This window comes from Acomys russatus, chromosome 9 (assembly GCF_903995435.1).
Source record: "Acomys russatus chromosome 9, mAcoRus1.1, whole genome shotgun sequence".
Lineage (NCBI taxonomy): Eukaryota > Metazoa > Chordata > Mammalia > Rodentia > Muridae > Acomys > Acomys russatus.
The window spans coordinates 30,045,519-30,066,188 of NC_067145.1; the positions used below are offsets into that span (position 1 = coordinate 30,045,519).

At 45.5% G+C, this 20,670-nt stretch overlaps 1 protein-coding gene across 2 annotated transcripts in view; it reads right to left on the minus strand.

The window, feature by feature from the left end:
* Positions 1 to 18,364, minus strand: part of Adamts16 (ADAM metallopeptidase with thrombospondin type 1 motif 16) — a 118,101-nt gene extending 99,737 nt beyond the window's left edge. The window contains exons 1-3 of one of the 2 annotated variants that reach the window (XM_051151063.1): positions 18,098 to 18,364; positions 17,894 to 17,987; positions 11,819 to 12,153 (exon numbers count right to left, since the gene is read on the minus strand). In XM_051151063.1, coding sequence (XP_051007020.1) covers positions 11,819 to 12,153; positions 17,894 to 17,987; positions 18,098 to 18,157 — 489 coding nt within the window. In that variant the 5' untranslated portion in view covers positions 18,158 to 18,364. Of the gene's footprint in view, positions 1 to 11,818; positions 12,154 to 17,893; positions 17,991 to 18,097 lie in introns of both variants that reach the window. The other variant, XM_051151062.1, reaches the window with a different exon arrangement.
* Positions 18,365 to 20,670: the final 2,306 nt, after the last annotated feature.

Sequence of the window (20,670 nt, forward strand, 5' to 3'; positions counted from 1 at the left end):
AGGGGTTTAAAGTTTTACCTCCTGTATTGTCCTTGGCTGGTGCCTTAGTTTGAGCGGGACCCCTGGGCCCAAATCTGCCTATCATATTGTTCTACTTGTAGATTTCTAGGACCCTCTGGATCCTTTTATTTTGCTGTGGCGAGGATGTGGGGAGAGAGGAACACTCCTTCATTGCTGGTGGGAATGCAAACTAGTACAGCCACTTTGGAAATCTATCTGGTGCTATCTCAGAAAAATGGGAATAGGGCTTCCTCAAGACCCAGCTATTCCACTCCTTGGAATATACCCAGAAGATGCTCCAGCACACAACAAGAAAATTTGCTCAACCATGTTCATAGCAGCCTTATTCATAATAGCCAGAACATGGAAACAGCCTAAGTGTCCCTCAGTAGAAGAGTGGATAAAGAAACTGTGGTACATATACACTATGGAATACTACTCAGCTATTAAAAACAAGGAATTCCCGAAATTTGTGGATAAATGGATTGAGCTAGAAATGATCATAATGAGTGAGTTAACCCAGAAGCAGAAAGAATCAAATGGTATATACTCACTTATATCTGCATACTAGCCCAAGGGGCATGTCCCACGAAAGCCTTCACTTACCAGGAAACTGGGACAGAGGGGAAGGCATCCTATTGGGACTCTAAATGAGAGACGCATGGGAGAACAGCAAAAATCCTGCACATTGTTTGAAAAGCGTTTCCAACAGGGCTCACTTCCCTGACTGAAGGAAATAAGACATTAATATGCCCTTTACCTTATACCAAAGAGCCTCCCTCTGTCCCGGGAAGCCAGTACAGAAGCTATGTCACCTGCAGCTTTCAGAGAGGACTACAGCTTTCACTGTAGGAAGGCCCATTTCTCCGAATACTAACACGTGAGGCTCAAGCATTCCTGCCATGTGCCTGTTGATTAATGATGCACGTGTGAGAGGCCGAGACACAGCCATTGTTGTGTCTCTGTCCTGCTATGAAGGACACAAAGACAGAACTGGACAGGTTCTGTGGAGTCCCCTAAAGGGTTTTGGTGGTGGTGGTGGTGGTGGTGGTTTTTTTGAGGCAGGGTTTTCCTCTGTAGCCTTAGCTGTCCTGGAGTCACTTTTTAGACCAGGCTGGCCTCGAACTCACAGAGATCCACTTGCCTCAGCCTCTCTGAGTGTTGGGTCCTAAGGCATTTTTAATCCATGTCTATGTCAGCCAAAGACCAAGGGAAGGCTTCTTATTTACTAACTATCTAAGTGAAGCTTTCTGGCAATCCTTTCATCACACGCATAAAGCTGAAAACCAATCAGCGCAGAGAATGTTCAGTTGTGAGACAAATTGGCTCATTTGTTGTTGTTAGGACTTGATGTTATCATTTCTCTATTAGGTCTCTTCATTGTTGATTGATAAATAGAAACCCAACATTAATTTCTTTATAATTATCTTTTGTTTGTTTAGGATTGTTGTTATTGTTGTTGATTCGAGGCAGGGTTTCTCTGTGTAGACCAGGCTGTCCTCTAATCCACAGGGATCTGCTTGCCTGTGCCTCCTTAACTGGAGAAAGGGCTTAGCCACTAAAGCGCTAGGCTCACAAGCAAAATTAGAATGATTTAAAGAAAAACAGCTATCTTTTTATTTAGTTTCCTATAATTCTTTCAAGTTAACTTTTTTGAATTATCACCAATTTGCTAATGACTTAAATGCTTTGATTTATTTGATTTGATGCCTTTCAAAACATGTGATATTCTTTCATAAAGATTTTAAAGAAATGAATTCCCCCCAAAAAGAACAAAACAACAGCCAGCAACAAAACATAGGACTGCAGTAAGTGCCAAGGGACAATTCTATTCTAGCCTGTAATAATACACACACACACACACACACACACACACCTTAAAAAGAACCTCGGACTGACTTCAGAGCAATGGTGGCTGCTGGTTCAGTGTTCTTATCTGAGGTGTGGATGGTTAAGAACTGTCTACAGTGAAGAAGCACAGGCCTCTGCTGATGTATAAACTCACTTTGATTCAGACCACGGCCTCAGGTCGAGGATAATGACTCCCCAGTTGCTCCTTCAGGAATGATTTAGAGCTGCCAAACTCACAGATGGGAAACACACACATGCACTTGTACATACAAGTCCCCGAGCACCAGTTTATCCCCGCGTATGTCATTAGATACAGCCTGAAAGCCTCTTGGGAAAAATTAGATTGCTTTTCATTTCACACACAGAGCGTAACCAGGGTGGTAAGAGAGGGCAAGCACAGCCAGCCTGGGAGAAACACCTGTGCACACCAGGACTCTGCAGCTCTGTTCCACCTACAGACTGCCCCCTGAGACAGGCGTGGCTTCCCCGGGCACAAAGAGGGTGAGTAACTTGTGGGGTTTTCTTCAGCCCCCACAAGCCTGTGGCTGCGTCTATTATTCTTGTTAAGCTACAGAACTTTCGATTCGGCATTAAATCAATTTGTTCACTTGATGAACGCTTATTGCACGTTTGCACTTGGCAAGATTAAAATATAAGACATGAGGAAGAAAATGCAGATAGACAACCCTTTACATCCTCACAATGAAAAGCTTGTCTCCATTCTCTTCTTTTACGTGTGTGTGTGTTTGTGTGTGTTTGTGTGTGTGTGTGTGTTGCCAAGAGTGTACTCTTGATGTCCCACTGAACTTTGCCCCTCCTTTTTTTTTATATTAATTAATTTTGTATTCACTTTTGCCCCAGCTTCTTAGTTACCTCTGCCAGGTCGACACAAAGAGGCCAAGAGATTGGATCCAGGAAGGCTGACTTCCAGACTCTCCCTCTTTATTCCTGTGCATTCCCAGTCTTCCCTCTCACTTCCTGCCTTCTCCCAGGGACTTCCTGTTTGCTTCCTGTTTCAGTTAGACTCATCTCCGCCTGACAGCGGCAGTTGGCTCCGGCAGGTGAAGGACACCAGAACCTCCACGGGGTAACCAACCATGAGGGAAGCCTGTCATTCGGGATCACAGTTTTCCTGAAGCAGCTGACATACTTTGCTACCTCTTAATTCTGGCAACAGCTAGCCGGCTCCTTATACTCAGAGCTTGGAGGCCAGTTTCTGAATTTTAATACTGCTGCTTCTTGCCCTTCAGTGTCCACTTCAGAGTCTCTTAAACTCTCGGTTCTCCTGTGGCTTCTTAAGGCACTACACTAATTTTTTTCCTAATATTTTATGTAGTTTCTGTCTCCACAATGGACTGTTCTCTGTATACTTCATGCATGACGATAAATGGAAAACAAAAACAGGCATAGGAAGTGTGTGGAGCTGTGGGGTAGAGTGAAGGCGGTTGTGATGATGCTTTGTGTGTGTCTCAAGCAACTTTGGATGGGTAGGAAAGGGAATCACCACCACCACCACCACACCAATGAAGGTTCAGAAAGAAAGGTTGCATGAGCTAAACATGTGCCATTGGCTCCTCTGTTCAGAGCCTACAGCCAGGGGCGTCTAAAGAGGTTCTTTTTCCTTTGACACTGCTTTGGGCTAGGATTTGCTCACACATCTACTCCCTTATTCCACTCCCTTGTGCACCCTTATTCCAAACAGTCCCACAAACAATCCATCCCTCTGAGTCAACAATTACAGCCACCATGCTCATTTCATCTGAGGTAGTCCCCTGGGCTGGTTTCAGAGAGATCTTCTTCATGAAGACTCTTCTGGCTACACTGGGATTGTAAGCACTGTGACCCCATGACATTATAGAAACCATTACTATAAGGCTGACCACAGTAAGAAAGCATGTGATTGCTACCCTTGGTGGTACCAGGGGAGTGACTGCCTCATCCCAGAAGGACATTAGAACCTCCACAGGGTAACCATGAGGAAAGCCTGCCACTCTATCCTCCCCTCCTGCTACCTGGTGCATGGTCCAGGCCAAGGCTCCACTTGCTTTCCTGTCAAGGTCTCTGCAAGAAGTCCAGAATTTGATGTCTTTCCATTGTTTGTCTTTTCACAAAAATGTAACATCACACAGAAGATTACAATGAACAGAGCCTTGTGTGAAAATTTTCCATAACTTCATCCTAGACTGTCTCAACTCTACCCTGGCATGGAGTGCTGGAAAAGTGCACCTCCACTTGAGATCTCAAAAAGTGAGGCAAGAATAATAAAACATATATTTTATAGTTAAGCCTGTCTAATTATCTAATTATTATTTGCATTCCATGTTGAGCCCCTAGGAAAATCCATATTCCGTTAAAACACAAAAGGGTATCTCATGAAGCATGGCTTTGATCTACTTCTAATGATGATGCATTTATTTCAATTTAAGGGTGCAATAGTGGCATACATATGCTGGTGGCAACCAACATCTCTTTTATTGAACTTAAGGTCCTCAACAAGAAGGAAATCATGGCTGTTACTGGAAACCCTGCTAGTTGGGGAAGTCATGGTTAATAGAGAATAACCTAGAACCACTAAATTACAAAACCAACACAATCCTTAACAAGAATCTATAAATACTTGTCAATATAACCAAGAAAATATACCTTTGAAACAAATGGAGACCAAAACAGAAAACCACAATCAATCAAAATCCAGAGTTGTGGAACTTAATTCCAATGGCTACATCTACAAAATACTAGGGCAAGTAAGTCTCAGGGAACACTGCAGAAGAAGTAACAGAAAGAGTATAAAAGCCAGAGTCAGGGAGTTTGCTGTAAGGTTATGTTTTCTAGTAATATCTGAAGCTATGCCCATAAAGTTTGATCGATATGACTGCCCAAACGTGAACAAGGATGATGCCAATGGTCACACCAAAGTGGATGGGAAAAGCCCATGAGACCTTTACTCTACACAAAGAACAACAAGCGACTAAGGAAAGCTGGAAGTGGGAGAGATGGTCTTCCCCATGGATGATCACACCAATTGGTTATCCAGCCCAACTGTCCATGAAATGGTCAGTCCTGAAAACATACATACAAGTAACATTTCATGAACTGTATAGGCTATAGAGAGGATTACATATGTATATACATACATGCTTACAATTAGTGAAAAAAGCGGCTATGAATTTGAAGGAGAGCAAGGGGAGTTATACAGGAGGGTTTAGAGGGAAGAAGGGAGGGGCAGGGAGATGTGTAATTTAATTATAAACTCAAAACAAACAAAAAGTCAAACAAACAATTTTTCACATTGTCTCTATTCCTATGTAACCACTAGAGGTTTCTGAAAGCACCCTGTATGTTCCTACCACTGTCTTACAAATTTCCTCATCATAACCAACTTTGAGTAGAGGCCACACCTCCCAAGGTGTAGGAAGTATCTGCAGATGCTGTTGCCAGGCAATGTTTCAGTGCTTGTAGCATCTCTGTTGTCTGTCTTCAATCCCAGTTCCTTCCTTTCTACTCCTGCTTTCTCAGTTTCCTGGCCCAGGAACATTTTTCCATCAGTTGAAAGTTTGGCAGAATGTCAGCATTTTCTAGGATTTATTGGCTGCTTTAGAAAAATCTCTCAATGGCTGGAGTTTCCAGGGAATTCCTGGAGTTTGTGGCTGGAAATACAACTGAGTACAATTCAAACCAGTTCTCCAAGTAATTCTCCAGCCATGTGAGGGGACTGATCATGGTGATATTTCTGTTTCTTTGAAATATTTGTGAAAGCAAGAGAATAACTTAATTTTTAGGAGAAATGATGCTTATTTTACACAACAATGCCAAAACAAAAATAATGCTTTATATCAAAGGAACTAAATTTTATGCAAATATTATGCCATGTGGATTTAAGAAATCCTATTAACTTTTAGGTAAAAGGCTAAAACAAATACAGGACTAGCTTGAAATTCTTTAAGAAAAACCTATTCTTTTCATATTCAATAAGGCAGATTTCTAAACAAACTCATTTGGAAGTACTGACTATTAGAGCTTCTAAAGGAATTGTATTAAAATTTCCAGTGGCCAATCAGACCACTCTAACTACTTAACGACAGAGTCATTGGCCAATCAGACCACTTTAACTATAGACTTCAAAGGGATTTCAGCATGAATTGAAGAGAGAAATCAGATGAAATGGATTATAAAACTAATTTTATCTTTATGTGTACCACCTAAAAAGTAGGGAGCATTCTCTCTCTCTCTCTCTCTCTCTCTCTCTCTCTCTCTCTCTCTCTCTCTCTCACTCTCTCTCTTGCTCTCTCTCTCCTCCCTCCCTCCCTCTCCTCCTTTCTCAGGGTTGAGTCCAGGTGTGCTATGTGCCTGGCACATATTATGGAGCTGTACTATTTCCCGGACCTAATATTTCAGTTTAGAAGTTGAAAAAACAATGCATTATAAGAAAAATGACTTTAGTGAGTAAATAACAGTTTGAGGTTACAAAGATGAGAACACAAATACTTTTGAACAAGCTGGGACCTCTAACATGGTCATGAACTCGTGGCTATGAAGGTCACAGGCCTTAGAGGAGAGCCGAAAGCTATTTTTTGTGCTAAGTATTCATAAACCAGCTCCTAATGTCTTATTGTTATGTGCACATATTAGTGCATTTCTCAGCCCTCCTTGGAGGAGGGTGTTTTTACAGCAGATGTCGATGAATGCAGAGGCTCACTTCTGGTCAGAGAGCAAAGGGTAGGAGGCTGCAGAGTGCTCAGCCTTGAGGGGATCCACATCCAGGTCATCCATCCCAATCCCAGGGAGTGTCATGGAAGAGGGGGCTGAAAATTGTAAGACCCACACTCAGTGAAGGACTGGTGAATCTGTGATTTCTGGACACAACAGGGTAGGGTAGTTACACACATGGATAGACAGAAGCCAAGCGCGAGAGACCAGGGAAAGGGGGCAAACTGTGTTAAGATTCTGGGGGATTGACGTGTCTGGGTCTGGTTAGAGTTGTGGTGTTCGCGGCCGAATTCTGGTTGCACAAAGCACACTGCATTGCACATTTTAAAGTGGAAAGATTCTGAGCTACATGCATTCTCAGGAGAGCTTTTGAACCCAGCAGGTAGTATTTATCTCTGACTTAGAAGGTTCCATGGACACACACATTCTCCATGCTAATATTACTCTTACTGCCGCACTTCCATTATTACCCCTTGTCAAGGAAGTCTAGTTACTGAACACTTCAAAATGTTTCTTATGCTGTAAAAGTACCAGAAGACGCCCACTGAGTGCTACACCTCAGTGCGTTTATGGTAGGTGATGACAGCAGACATGTGATCTCAATTTGATAGAAAATGCAGCATAACAGATACATCTTTTTAGAAAGTATGTTTATTTAGCAAAATGTACTTCTAACCAAAATACTTGGAGGCAGTACCAAGATATTTTGAAATAATTTTAGCACCTTGGGATCTTATCCAGGCCAATATTCTTACATTAAATATGTAAAAATCAGTCTCCCGAGGCTCCCAGGCAGTGCTATTATAAGGCTCCGAAGTTTAGCAGGGTCAGCAGCCACTCCACACACATTGCTTGCTGTGTTTCTATTTCTGTTCATAACAACCCAACTCCACATCGGACTGGAGCTTGGACATGGCTTTTAGATATTGCCCTCTCCGTACCAAGATGAGCTGAGGCACCCTCTTTCCAGTTCTCCTCATGCCGCCACTTCTTGTTTTCTCACCTGTGGGGGACTTACCTGTCCCCTTGTCCTTCCCATCAGACAGCAAGCATCTCCTGGAGAGTGTGCAAGCTGCAGAATTACCATGCTAGGGGTCATTCGTTATTGAAACTATCTAGACTGCTTTTTGGTTGCTGTGGTAAAACACCATGACTAATGTCAACTTGGTGGGAAAGAGTTTCATCTCAGCTTCCATGTTCAGGATGTAGCCAATCCCCCAAGCAGAGAATAGACAAAAATGTTGCTTATAGACTTGCTCTGTAGTGCATGTTTGGTTCTCTCCTACCCAGCCTAGGGATGGTGCCACCCACAGTGGGCTGCCCCCACCACATTAACCACCAATCGAGACAGTCTCCCACAGACATTGCCATGAGCCGACCCAATGGAGGCAGTTTATTCTACTGATGTTTTCTTGTCCCAGGTGACTCTAGCTACTATCAAGCTGAAAATAAAAACTAACCAGGCCAGGTCCCATTGCTCCAGTAGTAACTTATAAAGAACTGTTTGTCTTAGTTTTTTTTTTTTTTTTTTTTTTTAGTCTTTTTCTGGTGAATATTTATTACCAACAGGACAATACTACCAATTAACTTCCACAGTGATCCTCTTCCCCTAGAGGGCAGTTAGGAGAATGTTTCCACAGTCAAAATTTGAGGATGGAGGCAGAAGGGAGCAGTGGATCTACACACACACACACACACACACACACACACGGAGAGGAGAGAGAGAGAGAGAGAGAGAGAGAGAGAGAGAGAGAGAGAGAGAGAGAGAGAGAGAGAGAGAGGCACATACACAGAGAGACTTGCACAGACACACAGACACATGCACACATACACAATGCACAGACACAGACATACACACATACACACACACAGATACACCAGACATACACACACACATTTGAAATTGTATTTTTTTATAGCCGTATACCATTTTCTCTAGTTGGATGGTAAACACACTGAAGCAGTATGTTTTTGAATGAAAAGTAATATTTTCATCCTATAGGTTAAGCAGGGGGCATACAACATTTCCTACTAGACAAGATATTGTCTCCAGTATATCCACCAGGCTCAGCCAAAGTGTGGGTAATAGTGAAATCAGTGGCTAGGCCTATGCACACTAGATATAAATCCTTTAAATCATGAAGTGCTTAAGCTGCTTTCCAGACACGGCCCCCAGACACCATTTGAGGACAATTTAGAGCTCTCTCTACAAGATTGGATATGTGCAGGAATCTGATCATCCATACAAAGGCCTTTGGCTATCACAAGCTCAGCATTTCCCCAGCAGAACCTGACATGCCTGCATAAAACCACAGAGACAATCCATGTTTGCACAAAGGAGTCAAAAACCTGACCTCATCATTTGAGTAATAACTGCTTCTCCTCTCTCTTACCCCACAAAAATCCCCTGTCACAGGCCTGCCTGCGAGGCCAACTGGAGCTTATAGCTCCTTCTCCTTGCTGACTGACAGAACAGTGCAGCCCATCTCTGTATCACTGTGGGTGCACATCACCGGGCCTTGGCTCCATAGCAAGGACAAGGCAAAAGCTTCTTGCTTCCTTCCAGTGGGAGAAACCTTGTGTGAATCTCAGCTCCAGTCTTCAGCACTTCCCAAGGAAAAGCATTTGCCTGGCAGCGGCGAGCCCCCAGGTCCTATCCTCGGTATAAACAACAAATACAACTAGAGAATTCATCTGAGAGCTGATGTGTACCATTGACTTCAATCGAATACAAGAGTCAATCAGACAATGGATATGAAAGGAGCTGTCATTCACTGTGCATAGACTTGTAAGATAGAGTGGCCACAATCAGGAATGCAGAACAGACTTATCAGCTTGTCTTAGTTAGGGTTTCTATTGCTGTGACAAAACAAAAACAAAACAAAACAAACAAACAAACAAACAAACAAAAAACCCAAAACAAGACAACAACAAAAACAAAAACCTGACCAAAAACAAGGCGTAAAGGAAAGAGTTTCTTTGGCTTATGCTTCTAGGTAACAGTCACCACGGAAGGAAGTCAGGACAGGAACTCAAACATGGCAGGGACCTGGGGGCAGGACCTGAAGCAGTAGCCAAGGACGGTGCTGCTTACTGGCTTGCTCTGTGTGGCTTACCCAGCCTGCTTTCTTACAGAATCCAGGACCATCAGCCCAGGGATGGCACCACCCACTATGGATTGGATCCTCCCCCATCAATCATTAATTAAGAAAATGCCCTATGGTGGGATCTTATAGAGGTATTTTCTAAATTGAAGTTCCCTCCAGAAGCTGACATAAAACACAGCTTCTTTGGGACCAGCTCAATGTTTGTACAGTCTGAAGATGGAGGGCATGTATGATTTTGTTTAAAATGCCTTTAAATTGTCTTAATTAGACCCAAAACCTCTAATTCTTTCTCTAGGAGAGGAAGGAAAGCTGAATTCTGTGCATCTCAAAGGTCAAGGGTGAAGCACATTCTCTTGGTCCCAATATCAGCACCCATTGTTTACTGCCCAAAGGCAGCCTTCTGGTCAACCCTTTCTCATTCTCTATCTCCCATCAGAGCACATTTACAACTCTTGCTGTTAAACTCCCATCAAGTTCAAAGTGAATCCAAACTCTCCAACTACTGGCAGCTGCCAGGGAGAGGCCTGCTGCCCCTAGGTCATCAGTGGGAGTCCATCTCCACAGCTCACTATAAGCACCTTCCCCACGGTGACTTACAGACACTTTCCTTTTCTGGATTACTTCTTTTGGAAACAAAGCCGAGGCTGTCCTACTTTTGTGAGTGTATATATTACCTGAGATGTTTGGGTCTTTAACCACAGAGGATTTATTTATTTTTTTACAATGTGGAATTAATCACCCATGTGCCCTCATGCTCAACAAGAATGCTGAGTAGCCACCACCCTAGCTCAGCCAGCTGCTGGTGTCCACTCTCTAACCAAAAGTCTCTTACAAATAGAAGCAAGCATGACATCAGCTCCTATCAAGTTCCACCAAAGATAGAATATTAATATTTTAAAAGCATTTTAAAATACTTGCATGTGCATAGGTACTGTAAGGAGCTGGTTAAGAGCATATGAACACAGCCTTTCAGCATTTACCACTCTCACACACATACACAGAAGATGCAGTGACTGAACTCTCCCTTTCCAAAGAGAAATTCAGAATAAGGCTAACTAGCAGCCTTTTCTAGAGATGCAATCAGTGGCCAAATGTTTTCTGGTAAATTTTTAACATCAATGTTTTGACTATAAACACACACACACACACACACACACACACACACACACACACACACACACACAATCCCTTAAGTTCCACTTTACTCATTCATCTCTAAAATCATTTTTAGCCTTTTCCCCCTAAAATATGAGTATTTTAAGAAAAGTGAAAAAAAACCCATTCAGATTTCTTTCTGGGAAGCCTCAGAAGTTCCTTTAGTTATGGTTAGCATTGGTAGTCAGCTCGGCAGGGTTAAGACTTGCCATGGAAACATATGCTCCTGTGTCAGACCACTTAGATTAGGTTAACTGAGGTGAGACAACTCAGTCTAAATTTGGATGGCACCATTCAATGGGCAGGAGGCCCATAGTATACAAAAAGGAGAAAGCAAGCTGAGTACCAGGATTCATCTCCCTCCACTTCCTGATCATAGATGCAGCATCACCAGCTGCCTCCCACCTCCCACCATGACTTCCCTTCTGTGATGGACTGTCCTGAAAATAGCAAGACAAAATCAACTTTCTTTTCTAAAGCGAAGGTGTCTTGTCACAGCAACAAGAAAAATGACTAAGATACAAAATCCCAGCTTCTTATTAATCCACATTTTCTTTATTCCAAATTTCCTGAGGCTGGGCACGTTATCTGCTTAGATGCTCAGAGATCAGAAAGCATCTAGATAGCTTCCTAGTCTGATAAGACTGGCGTGGCCTCAGAATGGCCTGATTTGTAAGCAGATGGCAGCCATTGTCAAGATGGCAGACACAAGGTCTAATTGTTGTAGAAATTAACACTGTGACTGGTTCAAAACAATGACAATTTTTTTTTTCAGTTTCCACTAGGGGCCCCCACACAAAATTAACAACAAAAGGGTGGGTGTAGACACCATTGTATCGACCCAAGAAACCCCAGCTGCTGTCACAGGTCACAGGTCACAGAAATGTCTACCACTGTAACAGAACAAGTGGACATGTTATCCAGGAACAGGGTTTGGCTTCCCCACTCCCGACACTGGCATTTCCCTCCCTGTCACAGCTTGAGCTGTCTGAACTCACCAAGCCTTGGCAGGTAGAAAGGGCCACCGAGGAATTGCCCTGGGACCTTAAGGAGCCTTGATAAAAGCAGAATTCCTCTGGTGGAAACGTTTGCACAGACTTGGTGCCTCCCTTCCCCAGAGTTTGCACCATGAATCCAGGAGCCACCAAGTTGCTGGCAGCTTGCAGGTCCAGGTGGAGGTCATGCCTGGGGCCCTTCAGCCGCAGATGCAGGGCATCGCCTCCAGGCTGGGCCGCAGCAGCTCTCCTCCGACGTCGTCGCTCATGGTGCATGATGTCATGGGATACATAGTCCCCCCTGTGGTCCACCTCGTAGGCAGACACCAGGTCATAGTCTGAAACTGAGAGAAGAGAAGCAGCTGAGGAATGTCAGGGTTCTGGGAAGACACTCAGGAGGACTACACATGACAGCTGCTCCATCATTCAACAGAGAACAACACTGGAAGAGGAGTTCTCTTTGATGTGGTACTTGTTCGTCCTTTTATGAGTAGTAGAATTTGCTGTGTCAGTAATAAAGAGATTTTTCTGGGGTGTGCTCCCAACAATTCCTCCATTAGCTCTGCTGTTTATCTCTCCATGTGAACTTGAGATGAGTGGATGTTGGAACCCTCCTTCCCTCTCTCTTTCTGGCTGGAAATGAAAAGGTGGCCTTACACTTTATGAAAATAGTGAAGCATCCCCCTTCTTCACACACTTTATGATTTGCATAACATCCTTCACTGGACTGACAAGAAATTTTGGCTTCAAGGGCCATAATTAAAATAACAAAAACAAAAACAAAAAAAAACCATTGTGAGTCTTCTTGCTGTTTCATTTAATTCTGAAGCCTTTGAACACACAGGAGGAAAGGCAGACTACAGACACACCCCAGGACTCACAGATCAATATACAGAGACAGTCACATTGCTGCACCCCTGAATGCTGCACCCCTGAAGCACAGTGGGCCTTCCTGTTGCTCTGATCTCCCTTGCATCCAGCTGGGTTCTCGGGGCATTACTGGTAGCACCACATTCCTGGGTCCACTTACCACTCTACTCTGTGGTCTGAGAAGCATTCAACTCAGCCAATTTATAAAAATTAGAAGGACCCACCAAGACTCGGTCAGACCTAAAACCACAGAATCTTCTAGTGCTGCACCTGCAGCCAGCACCCTCTGCAGAAGGCGGTGAGGGCGTTTCTGAGCTCCACCACAGGCTGATGGATATCAAAATGGCTTCTGCCACTCTGGGAAATCACCTTTTTTATTTTTTAAGATGATAACTAGGTATTTCCCCATTCATTACCACCATTTACAAAACCTTCTCTGTGTCCAGAATCCAAGGACAGCTGTTTCCATGAGGAAGTATCTGGGCTTCCTTATCAAGGTCACAGCTGGCTGCTCAGCCATGTTATCAGCCGAGACCTGTGGCCAAGGAAGCTTTGTTGAGGCCAAGGTTTTTTTTTTTTTTTTTTTTTAATGTTTTAGCTTGAGATTAGTTAGCTTGGTTTGTGTCTTTGAAATATTTAATTAAGCATGGAGTGTATGTGTCCAATTGCTTTTGAGTTGGCTGGTTTTTGTGCCTGTATTTTTTTCTAATCACTAAACACACATAGCATGCCTGCATGATGTCAGAGGTGTCTTTGTTAAGCACACCACTCCAAGCATGGGAAATAGCAGGATCTAACCTGATGATGCAGCAAGGCATCCTCCAGACTGGAGATGCAGAGCCTTTGGCGTTCCTACTGATTCTGACATTCTAAACGCATCTTTCTGTTTCCTCCCTGTGTCATCAACAGACTCTCAGGAGGTAGCTCCAGATGCTCAGTGCTCAGGGATCCTCCTCTCACCCACTTCTCAGACTCATGTGTGAAGCATTATTTGGTTGTAGGTGAGAAATATCCAGGTAACTATCCCCAGTTTATTTCGAGCGGGCACAGGAATTACTCCGCGTGATGCTATTCTGTCCTGCCAAGCAACAGACAGGTAGATCAGAAGAAGCATGGACGGAAGCCGGTGACATGCCACAAAAGGTTTCTGGTTGGGTTTTCAGAGGTAGGGAAGGTTAAAGATTAGAGGCATGGTGCCCTGCTGGGATTCTCCTGCTGGCAAACCAAGGTGAGGACAGGAGGATGGCAAGTCTATGGTACCTGCTACATATCAGAGGGTGAGCCAGGGTTTCTGCCCCTGCAACTCTCTCTTCTTCAGGTTCAACACTTTGGCATGTCTCTTTCCAGTCCCGAGCCTAACCTACAGCTCTAGCCCTACTACACAGGTGGGAGCACCTGGCTTGGTAGGCTGCAGACTCTAGCAAGTGACTCAGCATGCTATAAGAACACTGAATGCTTTCCACAGTGGACAAGCTATGGAATCAGCCTAGGTGTTGGTAATTGGGTGAACAGATATGGAAAATGGTAGATGACAACACACACACACACACACACACACACACACACACACACACACACAAGAAGGGGTAAATAGCCAAGTTGTTTGCTTACAGGATGATGTGTGCGTGTAACCATAGATCATTATAGTAAGTAAAATAAGAGTCATAAAAACAAACATGCCATCTTTTCTCTTATTATGGAGACCATTAAACAACCAGTGTGACACTAAGAAACAGAGAGACGACATTAGGGGACCCTACTATAAACAGGGTTTAGTAACTCCAGCATCAAGAAGTTTTAAATGCTCGAGGCTTTAAGTTGTGAGCTTTGGGCATTTTGATATTTAATAATTGTTTGTAATACAATTCATTTCAATGTACCTACACAAGTCTCTAGAAAGGTCTGTACCAGCTCTCAGCAGAAGCTATGTGCCAGACTGTGACAGAGTGCCTTGCTGTGGCCAGGACCTGCCTCCCAGGCAGCATAGTGGTCACAGCAAGACTGCTCTCCTCAAAGAAAGTGTCCTGATTGCTGTGGAGATGATCTTTGCTGACACGAAAGGGGAAAGGAAAATGCTGTTCCTGCATCCAGAGTGGCTGGTAGACCCTGAATATTGACATCACAGCCCCTTAGGAGCCAAGTGCCACTCCTGCCAAGGCTGAGAAGCCTTGATTTCATCAAGAAAGTCAATTCCTTGCAAATGCATGTGAAAGGGTCGGTCAGAGATGGAGACTTCAGTGAGTGAGCTCAGAAGGCAAGCATCCTACCACACTTGCTGGACCAGTGAAGTCAAAGTATAACTGCAGTAAACCAAAAGCTATAGCCTATCTTAATGCTTAATGTTTAAGGTTATCACTCCCAAAACCAATGACTTGTTATTTAAAAAGAAACAAGATTTCTGCAGTTTGATAATCAGACCTTTCCTGTGTAGATCTTTACAATGAGAAAACGTTCACAAAGGGTTCCCTGACTCAGAACCCCCAGTGGCTTGACTACAAGAAGTTTCTTATATACAACTCAAGTCTGGGAAGGCTCCTGTTTGAAAATGATGCCAAAAAGTTCAGGGACACCAGTGAGTGTGTGTGTGTGTGTGTGTGTGTGTGTGTGTGTGTGTGTGCCTGGCCATCAGGGACAACCTCAGGTCATCAGGAACCACCCCAGGTCATCAGAGATCATGCCTGGTCATCAGGGACCACCCCAGATCATCAGGGACCACCTAGTAGTATAGAGGCCGGCGAAGACCAGCTCAGGAGGGCTGATCTGGGATATACAACCCTCCCTTCTCTTCACACTGGCTGTTTGAAATGGCCGTGGTAGAAACATTCACAACACAGGAATCAGTACAGGTCACAGGTCAAAGCTCTGGCCCCACCACAAGCCCCAAACACTTATGAGCACAGTCTGGGTCCCTCTGTCTCAGGATATATATGTCTGAATATAAGAATATAAATCACTGTAAACCTGGAATATATAGACACAAGTATGTATCCTTTATGTATAGTTACATAAAGTGCTTTTTAAAAATGATGTGTGTGAGTGTATGTGTGTGAGTGTGTGTAGCATGTGTGAATGTGTATGTGTATGTATGTGTGAGTGATTATGTGTGAGTGTGTGTGTGTGTGTGTGTGTGTGTGCAGGTGCCATAAAAGAACTGATAGATTCCCTGGAGCTGAAGTTACAGGAAGCTGCTAGCCGCACAGGTGCTGGGACCCAAGCTCAGGCCCTCTGAGAAGGCAGTAAGCACTCTCAACATCTGAGCTGTCTCTCTTGCCCTCTAGCTAAATGTCTAAAGAACTTCTGAACTTTGCTTTGAGATCAGAAAGCCCAGGGTTTTTTAAAAAACTAAAATTCTGTGCTATGCTCTTGGTGGGAAACATGGATGTTACTACAAAGACAAAAATGGAAGAAAACTATTGAGGAATCAAAAATAAAAAACAATAGAGTTATGAAAAAGTAAATTGATGCATTCATGTTTGATAACCAAATTTATCTCTCAATTTAGTATTTTATCGTTGCCTCAAGGTTCATGAGAGGATCTCTTTCTCACTGCATAATTACTTCACACATGCAGCAAGATAGCAAGACCCTTACAGGCCTCACATTAGGCCGAACTTACAGCTCAAAAGAGTTAATTTTAAAAAATCAGCTTGTATTGTGGAGACTGAGCGATTTGCCTTATGCAGACCTGAAGGTCACAGAGTGTTCTGGGCCCAGTTGCTCTACCCTTGCCTCAGCTGTGTGACTGCTGTCCACTTTCTCACTTTGTTTTTTGATAAGCAAGGGGTGACAGCACCAGGACAGAGTGGGAAAGCATCACGTCTCCCCAAAGTTAGCACCACTGTGGCAATAACTCACTCCCTCAGGTGCAAGCTCTGATCAGGCAGGTAAGTGTCCGCCATGCAAACTCTGCTCTTGGGATTAGGAACTGAGAAGCGAAGCGCTGAGAAGCCTGGGGCCTCAGGCACTAAGCTAGTCTTCCCTTCCCGAACAATGTTCTGTCTATAACGTTATCATCTTGGGTAACACTTCATTGGTGAAATAAACATGTCCTGAGTGGGATGGCTGCATTGCTCAGCCTGTTCTGTGCTGAGCCTGACAACCAGAGTTTGATCCCTGGACAAGCTGTCCTCTGACCTCCACAGCTCCCTGCACCCTACACACACAATAAATAAACGTCGAGAATCCCTATGGGATTTTCGTGATTTTTTTACTCTGAAAGTATAGCAAAATCCAAAGTTAGAGCATTAACACGCCCTGTGGGTCATGCTGTTGCAGAATGCAAAAAAGAACAGAAGCAAGGTGACAGAAAGATGGCCTTCCAGCGAGTCAAAGGTCCCTTGCCCAGTCTAACACTGTACAGTTGGCGTTTGGCGCCCTCCAGTGGCGCTCAAGAGTTCTAGGTCGAGACTCATCTATCCCTAACTATCCTTGTCCTCAGCAGAAGGAACTCACTTCACGTTGAAGAAAGCAATAATGAGGAATTCTGAAGCGTCACCCGCTGAGAAGATTAAACCTGGCTCGCCTCTGGTCGCCAATCCTGCTAACACTCTCCAGCTAGTTCATCCCAGGAAGAGACGCGGTAAGTAAAGTCGGCCTGCCTTTGCTGCGGACCCAGCCCAGACTACAGCCTCATACAGACCAAGTGCGTTAGCCTGCCTCTTTAGTCACCAGGCGTCGTTGCTAGGGCACCTCACAAGGAAAAGCCACTAGTGAACAACGGAGGCGGTGGCTATACCTAGCAAAAGACTCAGACTCAAGCCCATATCCAAGAAGGCCCAGGTCACAACACTAACGTGTTAGTGATATTAAGGAGGTCGCCTCCTGTTTCCTCTTATGAAGATCAAAGGTATGAAAGAAAGACGAGGGGGAAGGTGCTGGAGTGCGACAATGCAGCCTATGATAGGTTTGGTGTATACATTAATGATGCGTTAGTGTATAGAGTGATCTAGAGTCTTCCTAAGTTCAGACCCTTTCTCCAATGCAACGCTGGCAAGCCACTACCGTTTTTGCTAGGAAAACAATACAGACATTGGTGGGAAGTCATTCGTGAGCATGAATTCCCTCACAGTGTAAAGAAAAAGCAAGATCGCATCTTCAAAGCTCTTGGCGTTCCGAGCTCCAGGGGGCTGGTACAGCAGTGGCAGGGTGCTGACAACCCGCTGGCCGCTTACCTGTCAGGATCCAAGAGCCCCCACCTCTCGGACTTACCTCCGGTTTCCAACCAGCTGGAAGGTGGCGGAGGATGCAGCGCTCCTGGGCTCTCAGACGCTGCAGCTGCGGATCCCAGGGCGCACGCAGGTGTCTGCTAGAAAAAGTGAGAACCATTCAGTGAGAATGCTAGGACTGCTGAGCTCTCCTTGCAGAATGTACTTCTCGCTTTCAGAGACTCTTGCTGGCCCTAGCGGGACTCACCTGACTACTGACCTGCGCCAGCAGCAGCACCCAGAGCGCTGTGCAACCACGGGGCTCCATCGCCCCTACTGCCCCGAGGGCTCGCAGGACTCCTCTCAGCGGTCTAGGCTGGGTCTCAGGATAGTCCCGGTGCAAGGGGTGTGCTGGAGTACTGAAGATCAACCCGGCAGAAGCCAAGGGTTCCAGGCAGCGACTCCACCATGCACACCAAAGTTATCACTGCAGCTTCGCTTTGCTCCCGGGGGTAGAGTGGCAGTGGCAGAGCAACCGCCCCAACCGTGGGACAGCGGGAAGGAGGGCAGGGGAGGAGAGGGCAGGGCCAGGGCTAGGGAGGGCAAAGGAGAGGAGAGGGGAGGGGAGAGGGGAGGGAGTAAAGCAGGGAGGAGGGGTACCAGGAGGAGGGGTCGGAAGGAGTGGCAGGGAGGAGAGATCAAGCAGCAAGAGAGCCATGGTAAGGACTGGGCATCCTTCACATCCACAACACAGCAGGAGGGTGTTTTGTGCACCTGCGTGCCAGCTTAGGGTAGAGACAAGGCCAAGATGGAGTAGTATCGAGCTATTAGAGCTATTATCAGTCGTTCATCCTTGTGAATAACTGTCTTGGTGTAGGACTCCAAAGAGCTATGCTACAGCTGCAGCACAGTGGGACTTCTCACCTAAAGGCAAGATTGAGGGACATAGATAGATAGGAGCAGGGCATTTGTCGTCCTGGTGTTCTGCCCTGGCTGCAACCTCTCTGTAGCCTGCTGTCCCTTCTGGTGGGGGATATACAGGGAGGAGTGGATCTTGTAAATGAATGTGAGTACTTAGCTGTCCTGGGAGCATGTGAAGTAAAGGGGTGAATGGAGGCCAGGCGGGGCAGGAAGGGGCTCGGCAGGCAACTGAGGAAGCTTGGTTTCCCATATCGCTAGTTTCCTATTGGGCAGCCATGGCTGGTTTCAGGTGCTCCTGAGCCTTTGGCTGGCCTGTTGTGGGAGCTGGGGGTCAGATCGTAGGGTTCCAAAGGCATCCTCTAGGGGACCTAACCTGGACCATAGCAGCACTATCCAAGGCAACCAGTGAATGTTGTCCCTCCAGCCTGTATTCTGGTCTGTCCAGTGCTGGGGACCTAACCTGGACCAGAGCAGCACTATCCAAGGCAACCAGTGAATGTTGTCCCTCCAGCCTGCCTGTATTCTGGTCTGTCCAGTGCTGTGTGTCCTTTCGAGCAGCAGCATCTTTCGTGGCCATCAACGACCGAGAGAGCCTGCTGCAGTACGGGTTACAGGTACACACAGCACCGAGTGCACACGCAGATGCTTGCACACATATATGGCTGCCAGTGACTGCCCTCCACTTAAGCTGCTGCTGGCCTTAGGTCCCAGGCTCCCACACAGCTGTGATTCTAGGGGCCTCCATTTGCAGCTGGGCTGACCTTGCCTGGTCTGCAAGGCTGAGAGGAGGATGGCACAGGCAGTACTGGCTGTGGTTTGCAGTGTGCTCATCCCAGCCTCCACTGAGCCGAAAAGCCCTAGAGTGGCCTTTATAGCCCCAAAGCGTCATACATTTCAGAAAGGGCAGGCCAGGGTTGAGTGGACAGATATATCTGTGTATGCATAGCCAGGGCTCCAGCCCTCTCTCCTGCTCCCCTCCTTTCCTGCCTTAGTTTCTCTCTCTCCCCCCCTCAAAATATCTTCAAAGAGTACAGTTTTGTTGTTTTATTATTTTTATGCACACATTACTATGTTCTTCAAAGCCCCCCATTTTCTTCTCTTATTTATCCCCCCTCTTTTCCACCAGATCTCTCTTGTTCCCATTGTTCCAGTCTCTCCCCCCCCCTCGTGTGTGTGTGTGTGTGTGTGTGTGTGTGTGTGTGTGTGTGTGTGTGTGTGCATACTTCCTGAATGAACATGGAGGTTACTTACTGAAGCAAGGGCAATGTGTCAGTGGCTATGTCATGGAGGAGTCTGACTCCCTCACTCCTGCAACCTTTTACTCTCTGTTGTGGCTATGGGAGCAGAGGGGCTGACAAGGCTTGTCTGTGGTGGAACTTGGATGGGATCAGTCTTACAAGGTTTCATGCAAGCCACCGCTGATGCTATAGATCACAATGCCAATCTGCCAGGCAAGAATTACCCAGTGGTACAATAGTGGCACAGCTGCTATGGGATAACCAGGTGCTTTCTCGTTGGATTTTAGGCCCACATCACGGGAAGAAATCACATCGGATACCATAAACCTGGTCAAAGCTCATAGCTGGGGATGTTAGAGGCCCTAGGGATGGACCTAAAGCTGCTGAATGGACACACGGTCAAACTGACCGCTCAAGTTTTATGCTTATACCCACTGTCTTAGTTAAGGTTTCTGTTGCTGTGATAAAACACTACCATCAAGTCAACTTGGAGAGGAAAGGGTTCATTTCAGCTTACAGCTTGTATTCCATCATCCAGGGAGGGCAGGGCAGGGATCTGGAGGTAGGAATGGGTGGGAAAGCCACAGAGGATTGAATTGCTCTCCATGGCTTGCCCAGCCTGCCTTCTTACAGCAAGCAGGACTGCCAGCCAAGGCGTGGCACTGCCTACAAAGCTGGTCCT